This window comes from Girardinichthys multiradiatus, chromosome 6 (genome assembly GCF_021462225.1).
Source record: "Girardinichthys multiradiatus isolate DD_20200921_A chromosome 6, DD_fGirMul_XY1, whole genome shotgun sequence".
Classification (NCBI taxonomy): domain Eukaryota; kingdom Metazoa; phylum Chordata; class Actinopteri; order Cyprinodontiformes; family Goodeidae; genus Girardinichthys; species Girardinichthys multiradiatus.
In genome coordinates, this window is record NC_061799.1 from 46,340,945 (window position 1) to 46,358,198 (window position 17,254).

General features: G+C 43.6%; 1 protein-coding gene across 7 annotated transcripts; it reads right to left on the bottom strand.

Annotated features, from left to right (window-relative positions):
- Positions 1-13: 13 nt before the first annotated feature.
- Positions 14-16,982, bottom strand: LOC124869304 (transcriptional activator Myb-like). 7 transcript variants are annotated; one of them, XM_047367091.1, is made up of 17 exons: positions 16,845-16,982; positions 16,269-16,372; positions 16,075-16,150; positions 15,904-15,975; positions 15,734-15,829; positions 15,425-15,645; positions 3,935-4,085; positions 3,691-3,864; positions 3,341-3,484; positions 3,087-3,197; positions 2,870-3,003; positions 2,715-2,799; positions 2,520-2,609; positions 1,134-1,403; positions 918-1,041; positions 721-795; positions 14-485 (listed from the first exon to the last, which is right to left on the bottom strand). In XM_047367091.1, exons 2-15 carry the CDS (start codon positions 16,292-16,294, stop codon positions 952-954), a joined length of 1,740 nt encoding a protein of 579 aa, XP_047223047.1. In that variant the 5' UTR covers positions 16,295-16,372; positions 16,845-16,982; the 3' UTR covers positions 14-485; positions 721-795; positions 918-951. The 7 variants fall into 7 exon arrangements, with proteins under 7 accessions (XP_047223047.1, XP_047223048.1, XP_047223051.1 ...); XM_047367092.1 differs by lacking the exon at positions 16,845-16,982 and adding an exon at positions 16,465-16,808; XM_047367095.1 differs by lacking the exon at positions 16,845-16,982 and having other exon boundaries at positions 3,341-3,466; positions 16,269-16,809.
- Between the last annotated feature and the right edge of the window lie 272 nt (positions 16,983-17,254).

A 17,254-nucleotide genomic window follows, 5' to 3' on the forward strand; every position in this document is an offset into this window, starting at 1 on the left:
CTGAAGTTTGGTCTGTTGGTTTGGTCCAACAACCCGAGGCGAGGCGGTAGCGGTCCAATCTGAGTTAATGAGCAGCATCAGTCACTTTACATCAGGATCACAGCAACGTTCCAAGAAATAAAGACATCAAAGTAAACTTCCAGCTGGTTAAAAGATAAAAATGTGTTTTTAAAAGGAAAAGTTTTACTGAAACCGCTGTTAAAGAAATAAAATATCAGCAGCGTTTCGATCCAAGCTGATGATCGGCTCCAACTTTACATCCAGGATCTCCAAGAAAGAAAGAAAACGTCTACTTTCAGTCAGTTAAAAACATTAAAAGATGCTTTTGGTATAGAAAAGATTTGACTGAAACAGCTGCTGAAGAAACCAAACAGCAAAGTGAAGTGATGAGGCAGCAGGAAACGAGAAATCCCCTCTTCTGATTGGCTTGTTGATTGAGGAGGAGGAGTCATCGTCTCTTCAAGTGAAGTTCACCTCACGCATGTCTGTAACACAGGAACATCTGATCAGTAAACTCTTTTTCTGAAACTGTTACATCAACTGGTAAAAGCTCTGGTTCCACCTGGTTCCATCTATGTGTTTCTTGTGTTTAAACCAGGAAGGAAAGACAGAGTTTTGTTCTCTTCGTGTTCTTGTTACATTTGTCTTCAGCCTGACAGCCGATGATACTTGCGGATGTCTCAGGTATGAGCGGTCCACCTGACAGGTGTGTTAACCCACCTGCTGTAGGCGAAGCGTTCAACTCTGTAAGGTTTCTGATTTATTCCCACATTTAAGATCCAACAGGATGCTCACCTGAAATACAAAAAAACAAATACCAAAAGTGGACTCAGGGTGACATCACAGCACTTGGACCAATCACATTTAAAGCACTCAGCCCCAATATTGATCACTCTGCTCTGTATGTTTGGACTCACCACCTGCTGAAACTGGGTCAGGACCTGGTCCTGATCATGGCTCCACGTAGAGTCGGGCCTGTTGCGTCAGACTAGCTTGGTCCTCAGTTCTCCCAAACATCACCACCTGCAGCTCACCGCTCACCTGCAGACACAGACAGGTGGCATCATCCACCCTCTGAGGCAGGGATGAACAGCAGAACATCGGCTTGCTTCTTAGCCAGTTCTGGTTATTACCTCAAATGGGTTGGTCCTATAAGTTGGACACTCAGGTGACCCCGGGTTTGGACCATTCTGTTGGCCCCACCACACTTCCACCTGTTCATCTAATGGGAAGCATTCGAACTCGTCACAGGGAGGGACAAACCCAGACAGAGCAGGAACCTCTGAGCCGGACTGCCGCTGGACCTTCTGCTGGCCTGAACCAGACCCACCTTGGACCTGTGAGACAGAGCTGGACCTGTTCTGACTCTGTAGGATGGAGCTCAGCAGGCTCTCACCGTGTACCTGCAGGTCAGAGGTCAGAAAATGTGTTTACTGAGGCTCTGATAAAAAGTGCTGACATACATCTGTCCAGCTGCTGCAGAAGTTTAGCTCTTCGTACTTTTGGTGGTTTCTCATGTAAAAAGAGACCGGGACAGAACCTGTCTGAGTACTGATGGTGTGTTGGATGCAGTATAAACGTTGAGTCTAGAGGACAGACAGAGAAGACCTGAGGACAGATACCTTCTGCTCCAATGAATGATGAGGAGACCTGATATTTCTGCCACAGAACCAATCAGCTCTGTTCTGTAGGACCGCTGCGTTTCACCACCTTTACACTGTTCATGTTTATGGTTTTTAAACATTTATGACAAATATTGTTTTACTTGTGTTTAATCAGCTAGAGGCTGATGGAAATCAACCTTTAAACTTATTTGGTTCATTTAAAAAACGTTCTGAAGACAAAATAATTAGTTCCCATTTTTGACAAAGCAAAGAGGGAAAATTCACCAGAAAACATTTAGATTAGTTTGTTTTATTCTCAGTTATAAAGCTTTAGAAGTCTGACTGAGACAGACGACAAAAGGGACGAATACCTGAAAACTGCTGCAAGTATATTAATATTCAAAGAACAATTTTAGATCAAGCAATCAATGAAAAATATTAAGTTTTATGAATTAGGTGCATTTTATTTTAATTGCACAAGTTAAGTATGTATGGTAAGTATATTTAGTTATGTAGCTAAATATACTGTAGTTTTATTTCCATATTTTAATCATTTCATGAAAGTACAGTTCTTACTTTATTATGAAAAGATTCAATCAGAGAGACGAAATCATGAAAAATTGTTTCTGGGCCACAAAGTCCAGTTCCTGTTTATATTTTAAACTTAAAGACATGAGGTCAATGCTGCAAACAGAACTTCCCTGAGCTGGATCAGAACCTCTCCCCAGCGGCAGCTGGATCAGAACCTCTCCCCAGCGGCAGCTGGTTCAGAACCTCTCCCCAGCGGCAGCTGGTTCAGAACCTCTCCCCAGCTGCAGCTGGTTCAGAACCTCTCCCCAGGTGGAGGAGATTAACAACTGATGGAGCAGCAGATGTGTGTTTGCACATGCTCAGTGTGATCTGTGTCAGACTGACCTCAGAGCTGCTGCTGGAGTGTTGACTGTCAGGATCACTGCTCCTCTCTCCCCCAGTCAGGTTCATGATCCTTCTAGAGCATGCTGCCACCTGAAGCACACACACACACACACATACACACACACACACACACACACACACATACACAGTCAGTTTCAGCTCCCGTTAGCTGACCATTAGCAGGACTCAGCTCACCTCATCAGTGATTTTCAGCGGCGTCGGCGTTTGAGGAGCCAGTGACAACAGCACTCTGATCTTCTCTTGAATTTTCGCAGGCGTCCTGAACAGACCAACCAGGAGTTACGGTTAGGGGTAAAAAAAGGTCAAGGTGTGAAAGACAGTGGGCCGACCTTGTGCTCAAGCTGCAGTGCATGCAGCAGGCGTTCTGATGGCTGCCCATATTGTGTTTGAGGGAGCAGAGAGGGGTGGAGGTGAGAGCCGGACGCTGAAAGTTCAGCTCATCAGCAGCACTCAGACTGAACACCTGAGACAGGTAAACACAGACTGAACATTGTCTGTGGAAAACCTGAACATGTGTTGGATCATGATGTCCGTAGTCGTCTGTACCTCAGATTGAGAGAATACTGCTGCTTCCATCATGCTACTCCTTTCCCAGGAGGAGTCCAGGAAGGAGGCTCCATCATCAGTGTTCATCAGCTGCTCCTTCACAGCGGTATCCTGCAGATGACAGCAGCTGATTCACCTGTCATGTTTGCCTTTTAAACTGAAATCAATGTTTCGTTTTGTCTTTCTGAAGAAACTAGATTTTTCCTGTCTGAAATCAAACCATTTGACCCATTTTGTGTTCTGGTGTGTCTTACGTAGCTCCTGCTCAGGTCCATGACAGACTGGCTATCATCTATGAGCAGGCAGTCGGCAAGCGACTCAGAGGGGTGATTACTATGTGAGGTCATTTCCTGTATTTCGCAGCTCCATGCCTCCAAGTTCTGCGATGAAGATGATTTCTATTCATTTCAGAGGAAACAAATAAAATATAGGCAGTTCCAACGTGGAATTAAAAGCTGCATCAACATGAGTCACCATGCAACTCTATTTAATGTGAAGGCAGCAGGAGGGCAGATAGCCTGACAGACAGAGCTGAGGGTTTCACATCTCCAAACAATGCTTCTTTATATACTACAGCCTTAGATGGAAGAAAAGAAACTGTTACCATCTCCTTTAGATCTGTCGATGCTTCCTGCTTGCACATGCTAACAGAGGAGCTGCACCCTGAGTAGGAGGCTGGGACCCAGGCAGAGCACAGGTGGGTGGAGGTTCCATGTGGTCTGAACGTGCTCTGACTGGAGAAGCTGGACTCATCTTTATTGCTAGATAGACTGTCGGCCTGCAGGAACAAACATCATCGTTAGCATCCTGACCAACTGCTGAGTCATCACTGGTGATGGGGGGAGGACCTTGATGTGTGCTCTGTGGGACTCATGGTTCCGGGTCCCAAGTCTGGAGGTGGTGCTTGGGCCGTGAAGCTGCAGGAAATGCAGGTATCCTTCTTTCTCCACCTTCCTCTTTAAAGTGGAGTTCCAGTGATTTTTAATGGAGTTATCTGTCCTGGAAGACATGGCAGCATCATCAGGTGGACAGATTATACTGTGATGGCGGTTCGACTGTACATCTCAGTCATTGTATCCTTGGGCAACACATTTGCCTGTTGATGGTGGTCAGAGGGTTCGGTGGCAGCCTCACTTCTGCCAGTCTATAACCAGGGCAGCTAGGGCTACAATGTAGCTCACCACTGTAAGAGTAAATGTGGGGATGACTGACTAGTGGAACCGCTTTGAGGTCTCTGGGGACTTGGTAAAGAGCTATACAAGTACAGACCATTTACCGTTTATACGCAGGTACATGCATCTGCAGACAGGTGTACAGATCTGAATGTGGGTGCATGCACCTGCCTTTAGAACTGCAATTTAATTTAATTCAATTTCACCCAATTTAGGTGATTTATGCAGAACCAATTCACAGCAAATGCTACCTCAAAGCAGTTTACAAGACAGAACAGGTCCATTTTAAACCTGTAAAGTCAGATCAATAATGTACAATTAAATCATTCATTCCAAATAATCGTAACCATTGAACAGTTCAGTCAGATTCAGTTATTCAAATTGGATAAAAAGTTTTTCTATCTAAGGAAACCCAGCAGATTAGACCTAGATGCGAACCAGGAAGAGGTTCAATGAAGGGTAAGTGAACTGTGAAATATTTCATACAAGTTTATAGTTGCTCCATCGTTGAGCAGCAGATCAAAATCCTTTCTGGCTCTTTAGCATGATAAGTTAAACGGGTTTTAATTGAGGTATCTCCATTCTCTGTCTAATACACATTGTTGACTTACAGTATGGTTTGGACAACTAAGATTAATATATGCAATTCCTTTTCTGATGTTTTATAGGTTACTTGCATTACTGTTTATCATGGGACCTCGATTTGATGTTTGTGTTTTTTCTGTACATGCTGCTCCTCTCCATCATGAGGGCTGGGATGGACCAGCGAGGCTTCATGGGACCAGCGAGGCTTCATGGACCAGAGAGGCTTCATGGACCAGCGAGGCTTCCTGGGACCAGCGAGGCTTCCTGGACCAGCGAGGCTTCATGGGACCAGCGAGGCTTCCTGGGACCAGCGAGGCTTCCTGGGACCAGCGAGGCTTCATGGACCAGAGAGGCTTCATGGACCAGCGAGGCTTCCTGGGACCAGCGAGGCTTCATGGACCAGAGAGGCTTCATGGACCAGCGAGGCTTCCTGGGACCAGCGAGGCTTCCTGGGACCAGCGAGGCTTCATGGACCAGAGAGGCTTCATGGACCAGCGAGGCTTCCTGGGACCAGCGAGGCTTCCTGGACCAGCGAGGCTTCCTGGGACCAGCGAGGCTTCCTGGGACCAGCGAGGCTTCCTGGGACCAGCGAGGCTTCATGGACCAGAGAGGCTTCATGGACCAGCGAGGCTTCATGGACCGGAGAGGCTTCCTGGACCAGCGAGGCTTCCTGGACCAGAGAGGCTTCATGGACCAGAGAGGCTTCATGGACCAGCGAGGCTTCCTGGGACCAGCGAGGCTTCCTGGACTAGCGAGGCTTCATGGACCAGCGAGGCTTCATGGACCAGAGAGGCTTCCTGGACCAGCGAGGCTTCCTGGGACCAGCGAGGCTTCCTGGACCAGAGAGGCTTCATGGACCAGAGAGGCTTCATGGACCAGCGAGGCTTCCTGGACTAGCGAGGCTTCCTGGGACCAGCGAGGCTTCCTGGACTAGCGAGGCTTCATGGACCAGCGAGGCTTCATGGACCAGAGCGGCTTCATGGACCAGAGAGGCTTCCTGGACCAGCGAGGCTTCCTGGGACCAGCGAGGCTTCCTGGACTAGCGAGGCTTCATGGACCAGAGAGGCTTCCTGGACCAGCGAGGCTTCCTGGGACCAGCGAGGCTTCCTGGACTAGCGAGGCTTCATGGACCAGCGAGGCTTCATGGACCAGCGAGGCTTCATGGACCGGAGAGGCTTCCTGGACCAGCGAGGCTTCCTGGACCAGAGAGGCTTCATGGACCAGAGAGGCTTCATGGACCAGCGAGGCTTCCTGGGACCAGCGAGGCTTCCTGGACTAGCGAGGCTTCATGGACCAGCGAGGCTTCATGGACCAGCGAGGCTTCCTGGACCAGCGAGGCTTCATGGACCAGCGAGGCTTCATGGACCAGAGAGGCTTCCTGGACCAGCGAGGCTTCCTGGGACCAGCGAGGCTTCCTGGACTAGCGAGGCTTCATGGACCAGCGAGGCTTCATGGACCAGCGAGGCTTCATGGACCAGCGAGGCTTCCTGGACCAGCGAGGCTTCCTGGACCAGAGAGGCTTCATGGACCAGAGAGGCTTCATGGACCAGCGAGGCTTCCTGGACCAGCGAGGCTTCCTGGACCAGAGAGGCTTCATGGACCAGCGAGGCTTCATGGACCAGCGAGGCTTCATGGACCGGAGAGGCTTCCTGGACCAGCGAGGCTTCCTGGACCAGAGAGGCTTCATGGACCAGAGAGGCTTCATGGACCAGCGAGGCTTCCTGGGACCAGCGAGGCTTCCTGGACTAGCGAGGCTTCATGGACCAGCGAGGCTTCATGGACCAGAGAGGCTTCCTGGACCAGCGAGGCTTCCTGGGACCAGCGAGGCTTCCTGGACTAGCGAGGCTTCCTGGACCAGAGAGGCTTCATGGACCAGCCTGAATGGCTCCTTGAGAAGTGTTCTCGGTGGGGTGGGAGGGCATACTTCGTTGGGGATTTGCGTTTGGTTGTTCAATTGTTGTTTGTTGTGGTTTTTATACCTTTTCTTTATTTGTCTTGTCTTCCCCTAGCAGCCAACCCTTTATGCACATAACAACTTAACTGAAATAATTTCTCTTATTCCTTGATGGCCGCTAACCTCCAATTCACCTCTTGGAATGTAAGAGGGCTGAATAGCACAGTCCAACTGAGACAGGTGATGAAGAGGATTCAGCAGTTAAAAGCTAAAATAACTTTCCTCCAAGAGGCCCACTTAACCTCAGATGATGTGAATGGAGTGAGGAGAAGATGGCATGGTCGGATGTTTTCTTCCTCTTTTAGTTCACATTCAAGAGGGGTAATTACATTAATCCACAGCTCAGTACCATTCCAGGTCATCAATATACCTGAGGACCGTTATGGCAGGTATTTAATTTTACACTGTGTAATTCAATCTGTAAAACTACATTTGGTCAATGTCTATGGGGAAAATAATAATAATCTTGCTTTTTTTAGACACCTGTTTCTGTCTGTAGTGTCGCTCCCTGGAGGGTACATTATTGGAGGCGATTTTAACTGTACGCTTACACCTATGTTAGATAGATCTGCAGGCAAGGACACCTCTCGTTCTCAAACAAGGAAAGAATTATTCAATTATATGAAAGATCTTAATTTGATTGATGTGTGGAGAAATATGCATCCTAATCAAGCTACATTTCAATGCTATTCTAGCACTTTTTCAAGAATCAACTATTTTTTAGTTTCAGCAGATCTGGTCCCGAACATTTCAAATAGCTGGTATGACAGTATAGTAATATCCGACCATGACCCGGTATCTCTTCTACCTTGAAGTTCCTAATCTCTCCTTTTCATCAAAGTGGCGTCTGCAATCAATTTGGCTAAGGGATCCAGAATTCATACAGTTCATTGGAACAAAAATAGACACGTATTTTGAATTAGATACTCACTAAACCTCTGCAACTGTGAGATGGGAGGCCTTCAAGGCGTTTTTAAGAGGCCAAATGATGGGTTTTACCAGCTTCAACCATAAACTTCATAAACTGGAATTAAACAACTTGAAAAATCTATTAAAAGCATAGAAACACTATTATTTCGCAATCCTACAACCCAACTAAACACAGAACGTCTTAGATTGAGAGCTAAATGCAACATGTTAGCTACAAATAAAGCAATGAAAAGATTAATGAAACTGAAACACCTGTCATTTGAGTGTGGGAGGTTTCATGGCTAAATTGGACCAGCCTGGTAGCCAGTCTTCATTGATTGCACATTACACCAGTAAGAGCAGAGTGTGAAGGTTCAATTACCAGGGTAAGAGCACAGTTTTGCTCAAAATATTGAAATGCACACAACATTATGGGTGACATACCAGAGTTCAAAAGAGGACAAATTGTTGGTGCACGTCTTGCTGGCGCATCTGTGACCAAGACAGCAAGTCTTTGTGATGTATCAAGAGCCACGGTATCCAGGGTAATGTCAGCATACCACCAAGAAGGACGAATCACATCCAACAAGATTAACTGTGGACGCAAGAGGAAGCTGTCTGAAAGGGATGTTCAGGTGCTAACCCGGATTGTATCCAAAAAACATAAAACCACGGCTGCACAAATCACGGCAGAATTAAATGTGCACCTCAACTCTCCTGTTTCCACCAGAACTGTCCGTCAGGAGCTCCACAGGGTCAATATACACTGCCAGGCTGCTATAACCAAACCTTTGGTCACTCATGCCAATGACAAACGTTGGTTTCAATGCTGCAAGGAGCGCAAATCTTGGGCTGTGGACAATGTGAAACATGTATTGTTCTCTGATGAGTCCACCTTTACTGTTTTCCCCACATCTGGGAGAGTTACAGTGTGGAGAAGCCCCAAAGAAGCGTACCACCCAGACTGTTGCATGCCCAGAGTGAAGCATGGGGGTGGATCAGTGATGGTTTGGGCTGCCATATCATGGCATTCCCTTGGCCCAATACTTGTGCTAGATGGGCGCGTCACTGCCAAGGACTACCGAACCATTCTTGAGGACCATGTGCATCCAATGGTTCAAACATTGTATCCTGAAGGCGGTACTGTGTATCAGGATGACAATGCACCAATACACACAGCAAGACTGGTGAAAGATTGGTTTGATGAACATGAAAGTGAAGTTGAACATCTCCCATGGCCTGCACAGTCACCAGATCTAAATATTATTGAGCCACTTTGGGGTGTTTTGGAGGAGCGAGTCAGGAAACGTTTTCCTCCACCAGTATCACGTAGTGACCTGGCCACTATCCTGCAAGAAGAATGGCTTAAAATCCCTCTGACCTCTGTGCAGGACTTGTATATGTCATTCCCAAGATGAATTGATGCTGTATTGGCCGCAAACGGAGGCCCTACACCATACTAATAAATTATTGTGGTCTAAAACCAGATGTTTCAGTTTCATTGTCCAACCCTTTTATAAGTGGGAGAAACAAAAGAAGAAGCCTGAAAAATTACAAAAAGCAGGAAAAAAAAGGCAGAAGAATTACTTTTAATGGAAGAAATCTCTGAACACCAAACTAGCGAACACGGGAAAGAACCAGCCCAGGAAATGGCCGAACATGATAACGCGGAGATGCTGAAAACTGGGCTCTCAACAATTAGGGGAAATATCAGAACCCTTAAACAAGAGCTATGCCAGGAGCTAACCGTGTCCAAAGACGAGCTGAAAAATGAAATGAAGGAGCTACAGGCACAGCAAGCGAACATCAGCGAGGCCCAGACGCTCATAGCAGAGGTGGAGGACTGGAAGATGAATGCTAATGAGATGCTAATCAAGATGCTAGTGCACACACAACAAATGCAAGAAAAATTAACCGACCTCGAAGGGAGATCGAGGAGGAACAATATCCGAATCTTTGGTGTGCCAGAGGACGAGGAAGGGAGCTCAACAGCAGGATTTTTGGAACAACTTTTAAAGAAGGAGCTTGATCTCCTGAAGGTGATCAGTCTCCAGATTCAACGAGCCCTCACCCACAAACCGAACCTAAATGCGGCACCCAGATCAATTTGAGACGTAGGAAATTATTTTTCTACTTTAACCACGACTACCCAACAGAAATAGTCCAGAAGAGAAAGGCATATTTGGGCATTAAAGAAGTACTGAAAGAGAAAGGAATACGTTTCCAGACACCGCTCGCCAAAATACGGATTCACGGGAATAATGGAACGAAGACATATGAAAGTACCAGGACAGCAGCGCAGGACATGAAGGACCGTGGCTACACTGTGGACGAACCACAGTGTAGCCACTGTGCTTCAGCAGAGGAGGGGAGATGGCGGGGAGCCGCGGGGTGGCAGCGAGACTCGGCACACAGAGCGAGAAAAGAGAAAAGCTACGAAACTTCCAGTGGAAATCTTAAAATGTTCTGCTGAAGAAAGAGGAATGGATATGGAGCAAAATGGAAGATTCAATAAAGACTAATTACTTAAAAACTGTGTGAAACCATGGCCACACAATAGTTGCAGAGACTGATAAAAGAAGAGAGAATACCTAAAATCATCTAGGCTCCCATAATTTGTCATACTTTATTAAAACCCGACTGAGAGGTTGAGTTCTCCAAGCTGGACATGTCTAGACGGAGTGGTACCCCACAGGGTGGGAGTAGTACTGGGGTCCTCAGTAGAGGTGAGGACTTCCTCTCCACCCACCAACGGGACTAGGGGAAGAGAGGAAACCCAGTCTGGAATCGTGTCAGATGTTTGGTTTACGTTCGGTTAGTAAAAGTTTTGACTTGTTTTGTTTTAAATTGCTTTTCTGAACATATTTTCAGGAAATGGTAACTTATAGATATAGATAAATGGTCTGAATACATTGACTAAAAAAGACAGGGTGATGGCAAAACTGAAAATTATATTCTTGCAAGAGACTCACTTATCCAAACCAGAGCATGAAAAATAAAGAAAATACGGTTACAGGAATATTTACCACAGTCCTTACAGAGATGGGCGCTGAAGAGGAGTGGCAATATTAATACCAAACACAATACAATTTGATTATAAAAAGGAATCCAAAGATAAAGAAGGAAGATATATAATAATAAAAGGAAGAATAGAAAATGAAATCATTACTTTGGTAAATGTGTACGCACCCCCAGACAGTAACAAATATTTTTTAAAGAATCTATTTAATGTAATAGTGGTGGAAACAGAAGGAACTCTAATTTATGGAGGCTATTTAAATGTAGTTCTGGACCATAAGTTGGATACAACAAGCTACAAAAAACTAAAGAGCAATTATCAAGATTTATTAATGTCTCTTTGGAGGAGATGGGAATGATAGATGTTTGGAGAGGTTTGCATCCATTAGAAAAAGACTTTACACATGACTCAGCTGCTCACAAAGTGCATTCAAGGATCAACTAGTTTTTAATAAAAGGAGATGACAATCAGAGAGTGAAGGAGTGCAGGATGGGGAGCAGACGTGTCTGATCAAAACTCAGTTTATTTCAAAATATGTCTAAATTCAGTCTGGAGACTGAACCTGAGAACAGGGAACAGCAGAAAGATAAAAGCAGAGCTAAAACATACATTGAAGAAAATAATAATGGAACAGTAGACCCGGCAATATTATGGGATGCCATGAAGGCCATCCTCAGAGGAAGATTAATAGCTGAGACCTACAGGGCAAATACAGAGACTGAGGGAATTAGAGCAGGATTATCAGAAAACAAATGACCCAAAGATATACCAAGAAATCAAGGTGTCACGGAGCCACATTTTTGGACTTTGTTTGTGACTTTGTGTTTGTTTATCTTTTGCTTAGATTTTTCTTTTTTAGTTTTTGTATCATGTTTTCTTTTCTCCCTCTTCTGCCTCCTAGTGTTTACTTCTTAAGTTCTTTTATGGTTGTTTTCTTATTACTTTGTATGGTTTATTATTATTATTATTATTATTGTAATTATTATTATTATTATTATTGTAATTATTATTATTGTAATTATTATAGTTCTTGGTCTTCCCTGGATTCTCTAGTTTTATTTCTCTTTAGTATCTTTATGTTTAATTGTGTTTTATTTGTTCCTTTGCACTCTTCTTGTTTACTAGTTTATTTTCTGTTTTCTTTCCAGTTAATTCAGTCAGTGTGGTTTTAGGTTTGTATTCAGGTTTTCTTTATGGGTTCTATGTTTGTTCTCAGGTTGTTCTTGTTGTTCCTATGTTTCCTCTAGTTTCTCTGTTTATTTTAGTCATGATTATTCTAGTTTTTTTATTCCCCATTTGATTATTTATCTTTGTCTATAGGTTTGCTTGGTCTGTGTTTCTGTTCATTAGTTACTTTGTCCATCCTCAGTCTTTGTATTTGTTTCACCTGTTCCCTGTTTTCTCTGATTACCTGCCCTTTGTTATCCCTCAGTATATTAGTTGGTTTTGTGTCTCTGTTCATCGCTGGTTCCTTGTGTTCGTCATACCTCGTTCTTAACCCACGTATTTGTGCTGAGTTTTTTTCCATGTGCCTGCAGAACCTCTTGTAAGTTTTTGGATCTGGACTTTAGTTTGTATCTGCAGTGCCTTATTTGGTTTCTTTTGAAAACCTCTGGAAATAAAGCTAAAACCTTTTACAACATGCTGCTGCCCAGCTCTTGTCTGCACTTTGGTCCGCCCGCAAACCACATTATGACACAAGGCAGCTAAACCAAAAATAAATGACATATTACTGGATGAGACGGAAAAAAGAAACAAAATTATTATGAAGCAGGTCAAAGGGCAGCTAAACTATCAGCTAAACGTAGACGCTTAGTACTGGACATAAAACTAGAAACCTCCTCGCAAATAAATGAACAGATAAACCAGAGGACATTTTTCAGGGATACTATGAGGAACTGTTTAAACAGCATGAATTCACACATGAAGAGGAAATGAGAGCCTTTCTAAACTCACTGGATTTACCAACAATTAATCAAATACAAAATGAGACTCTAACAGCTGACATTACCATAATAAATACATTACAGAACAATAAAGCCCAGGTAGCGATGGATACCCGGCAGACTGCTACAAGGTATTCAAGGAAGAGTCGACACCATTACTTCCAGCTTCTTTCAACTCGACGCTCAATCAGAATAAAATACCTCCGTCATTATTTCAGTCATCCCAAAACAAGGAGGAGATGAGGAACACTGTGGGAACTATAAACCAATTTCATTATTAAATATAGATTATAAAATCTATACAACAATTATTTCTAAAAGATGAAATTCTTTTAGAACAGAATTAATAGAGGAAGATTGAACAGGATTAATGAGACGACGTCAAACACATGATAATATTAGAAGAGTCTGCATGTAGTAGAACAAGTACCACAGAAAAAACAAAGTCCTATACTCGTAAGCGTTGATGCAGACAAAGCTTTTGATTCAGTAATAAATCAATACAGTGTATAAGAACATTATATCAACACCCACGGCAAGAAAAAGAAATGAAAGGAGTGGTAATAAAGGGAGAGGAACACAAAATAGGGCTTTTTGCAGACGATGTAATAACCTTCCTTGATCAACCATATAAGTCTCTACCGGCATTGGTTCATCTTCTAGAAAAGTATGGATATCTTTCAGGATATAAAAATAATGTTTCCAAAACACATATTTTAACACTCAACGATAATCCATCAAAAGAAATTCAGGAATTATTTCCCATCAAATGGAATAAGAAGGAACTTAAATACCTGGGGGTTAATATCACTAAAGGGCTATCTATACTTTACAAAGCAAATTATGATCAAATGAGCCAAGAGATACAAAAAGACAGATGGTCTACACTACCCCTAGATCTTAACTCAAAAAGTGAAGTTATTAAGATGAACGTGCAGCCAAGACTTCTTTATTTATTCCAATCACTACTAATAAAGGTCCCCCAAACACTATTTGCCACCTGGGACAAGATAATATCCAGATTTATTTGGGGTGGCAAACAGCCTGGAGTTAGATATGAAACTCTCTGGTTACCGGAAGCCAGAGGAGATATGGACCTCCCAAAACTACAGGAGCTCAGCTCAGACGTGCTGCTGTACACCAGATTACATGGAGAAATGGAACGATATGGAGGAAGAATGTAGGGAACAACCAATTCAGAGCATTATTGGAGTCGAAGATAGATATGAGAAGATAAAAATAGCACATGGACCCAATTACAGAATTGACACTGGAAATATGGTTAAAAATACTAAAAAACATAAGATAAAGAAAGAACTGAAATGGCTCAGATGGGTAGTTTATGATTTCAAGCCAGAAATATATGATAAGGGATTTAAACAATGGGGTCACAGCAAGGTGTCTCCTTCAGAAGGATGGAGAACTGGAGAGTTTTCAAGAAAGAAAGACGAGTTTGACTTGGAGAAACACGAATTTTACAGATACCTACAACTGAGAGGTTACTGCAGGGCAGAAATCAGGGGGATCCTCTGTAGAAACGAATGGAGTGATTCAAACTGTGATCAACTCATTCAATGGAAGGAAGATTAAAATCATATCTACTTTATGTCAAAAAATGATGATAGGTAAACTAAACACACAATCAGAGCTTAACGTGACAATTACAGATTGGGAGGATATGTGGAGGAAACATCAGACAACCACCAGTTCACGGATATGAAGGAAGTTTGCCTGGAAAAACCTGATAGGATTTATTATCACACCTAAAGTCAAGAACAGATATAAGGACACAGAGACGACGTGTTGGAGGAATCGTGGATCAATGGATGCAGACCATTCACATATATGTTGAAAGTGACCTAAAATGGATCAATTTAGGAAAAATGTACCTGGAACGGTAATGAAGATATGATCTCCCTATGAGTAGCATGTTACTATATCTCTGTAATTTGAACAATATTAAAGAAAAGGTCAGAGTAAAGGACAGGTATTTGATTAAGATAATGTTAACAGCAGCCAAGAAAGATGTTAGGAGGAAATGAGGAAAGGTGGATCCTCCTTGTCACGAACAATGGAGAGAAATAATAGAAGAAATCTATACAATGGAAAAATGGACACATCGCCTAAGATTACAACAAACACAAATGGATGAAAAGTGGATGAAATTATTTAAAGCCAAAGACAGCGACCAAGGATAGGAAAAGAACTTGTCAAACAGGATGGACAAGAAGATTATTAGAAGAATAGCTCCCAAGCAAAAGCTTTTTGGTTTTGTTTTACGTAACGTTGAATTGTTCACATTTGTTCTGCATGGAAGCAGTTTTGGAAAATGGTAATAAAAAGTTAAATGTTAAAAAAATAAAGAAAGAAAATAAATAAAAATAATAACACAGCGATAATTTCTTTACTCCTGAAGCCACGTAAACCTGCCACCCAGTGTGGCTCAAATAGGCTGATTTCTCTCATTAATAATGATGTTAAAATTCTATGTAGATGAAGCTAATATTTGTGATAACTCATGTTAGAGTAGAAGTAAAGAGAGAGGCAGGGGTCAACATAAACAGACAGACTCATGTGTATCATCTATATTTAGAGAGAGAGCAGGAAGTTATTGACAGCAGTCCCCAGGAAGCTGACACACAAACACTGCACCAGGTGTAACTTCTATGTTCACCTAGACTCAATACTTACAACCTAGTTACCATACGCAGGTGTGTCTACCTCGACACAGGTCTCAACATCGATGCACGAACCTGCCTGGTAGAAGCTTGGAGATGTCCGCCCAGCGGTTTCCCAGCAGTCTATGGGCCTGGCACACAATTCGGTCCTCCTCCACCGTCCAGCTGCTCTTCTTCACCGCTGGGTTCAGGTGGTTGTGCCATCGCTCACGACACTGCTTCCCATTCCGAGTGTGCAGGTGTTTGGCGATGAGTGACCAGCGCTTCACGCCGTATTTCTGGACCAGCTCCATGACCTAAAGGGTAAATGACATCAGAAATGAGTCAGAGGTGAGAGTGTAGCTCTGAGCACTGGGTGTGAACGGCTCTTGAACGAGTCTTTACCCGTCGGTCCTCTTCCTGAGTCCACGGACCTTTGACCAGCTCTGGATTCTTAATCTGCTGCCAGCGTCTCTGACACTGCACCTCTGACCTGTGACCCTAACAGAGATCACCCCCTGTTGGTGACCACAGAACTTTGCAATAGTTACCTGATCTCAGATTGAGATACTCACCCTGAAGTGCAGAGCCACTGAGGACCAGCTGTTGGATCCACACTCCTTCACCAGGTGCAGCAGCATCCCATCCTGAGGACAAAGAGCATCATCATCATCATCATCACACTTTGGGCAAAAGTGTGATGATGATGATGATGACAAAAAGCTTCAGAGGTCAGTCAGGCGTGCCTCCTCTTTGGTCCATCCAAGCTTCTGTAAAGACACTTTAGAGACTCTTTTGACACGTCTGGATCGATTCTTGGAACTGAAAAAATAGACAGCAGTCAATCAGCAAAATACTTATTCAGAACCAATCAGTGGGCTAGACTGTGTTTCTGGGTCACATGTGTGGGACAGGTGAGAGACAGGTGTGTGCTTCTCACCTGGTCCTGTGGCTCCGGCTGCTCATCTCTCACTCAGATAACTTTCTGGGCTGTGATCAGTGAATGTGATCAGCTGCTGCACCTCCAGTAACACAACTCAGAACCTGTTCAGATATCATGATGAAAAAGGTTCTCCTGGGCATGGAAACACGTGATTCAGTTCACAGTTCAGTTCTGATGAACAGAGTCGGTTTACCTAAGATGAATCTGTTCACCTGGACTTTAAACAGAATTAATCCTAAACTGTGAACTGATTCAGTTTCCAGATTCATTTTAGGTGAACAAATTAATTGATCACAGCAGAACTGACAACTAATCAGATTTTCTGACTCAAATTTAACACAAACTGGGTTCGGATCCAGGTTAATCCGGGCGTTCAGAGGTGAGGACAGAACCTGCTCAATCAGCGATCGTTAGCCTAACCGGTTAGCTGCTTTTAGCCGTTAAAGTGAGCCGTTAAAGTCACGCTGACACCGATCAGACCGTTACAGCAGCAGGTAACCAACGCGAACCTCTGCTGTGGTCCGACCAAGGCCGAATCGAACACCTGGTACCGTCCGGTTTCAGAGAACTTACCAACGGCCGAAGCAGAAACGAGGGGCTTCAACAATTTGAGTTCGGGCGTTAACGGACTAAAGTTGCCCTCTGGTTGGACAAAAACGACTAGTGACGTCATACAACGACTCAGATTTTATACCAAAAATGTTTATTAATTTTATTCATAATTCTCAAAAACTGTAGTAAGGATTTTACTATCCAGCATGGACTAAAAAAATATTCATGGCTGAAATTCTGCACTAAAGTGTACATTGATAAGAAAACATACATATACACAAACTTCCCTCATGGAAGGTGGAACAATAAAAACATTTAAAAAGTAATAAATGGGAAAAACAATAATAATTCAAACTTAAAATACACCAAACGTAAAATAAATAAATTAAAAACGTGCAAGGCTTACAATTTATTTAACTCATAATATAATA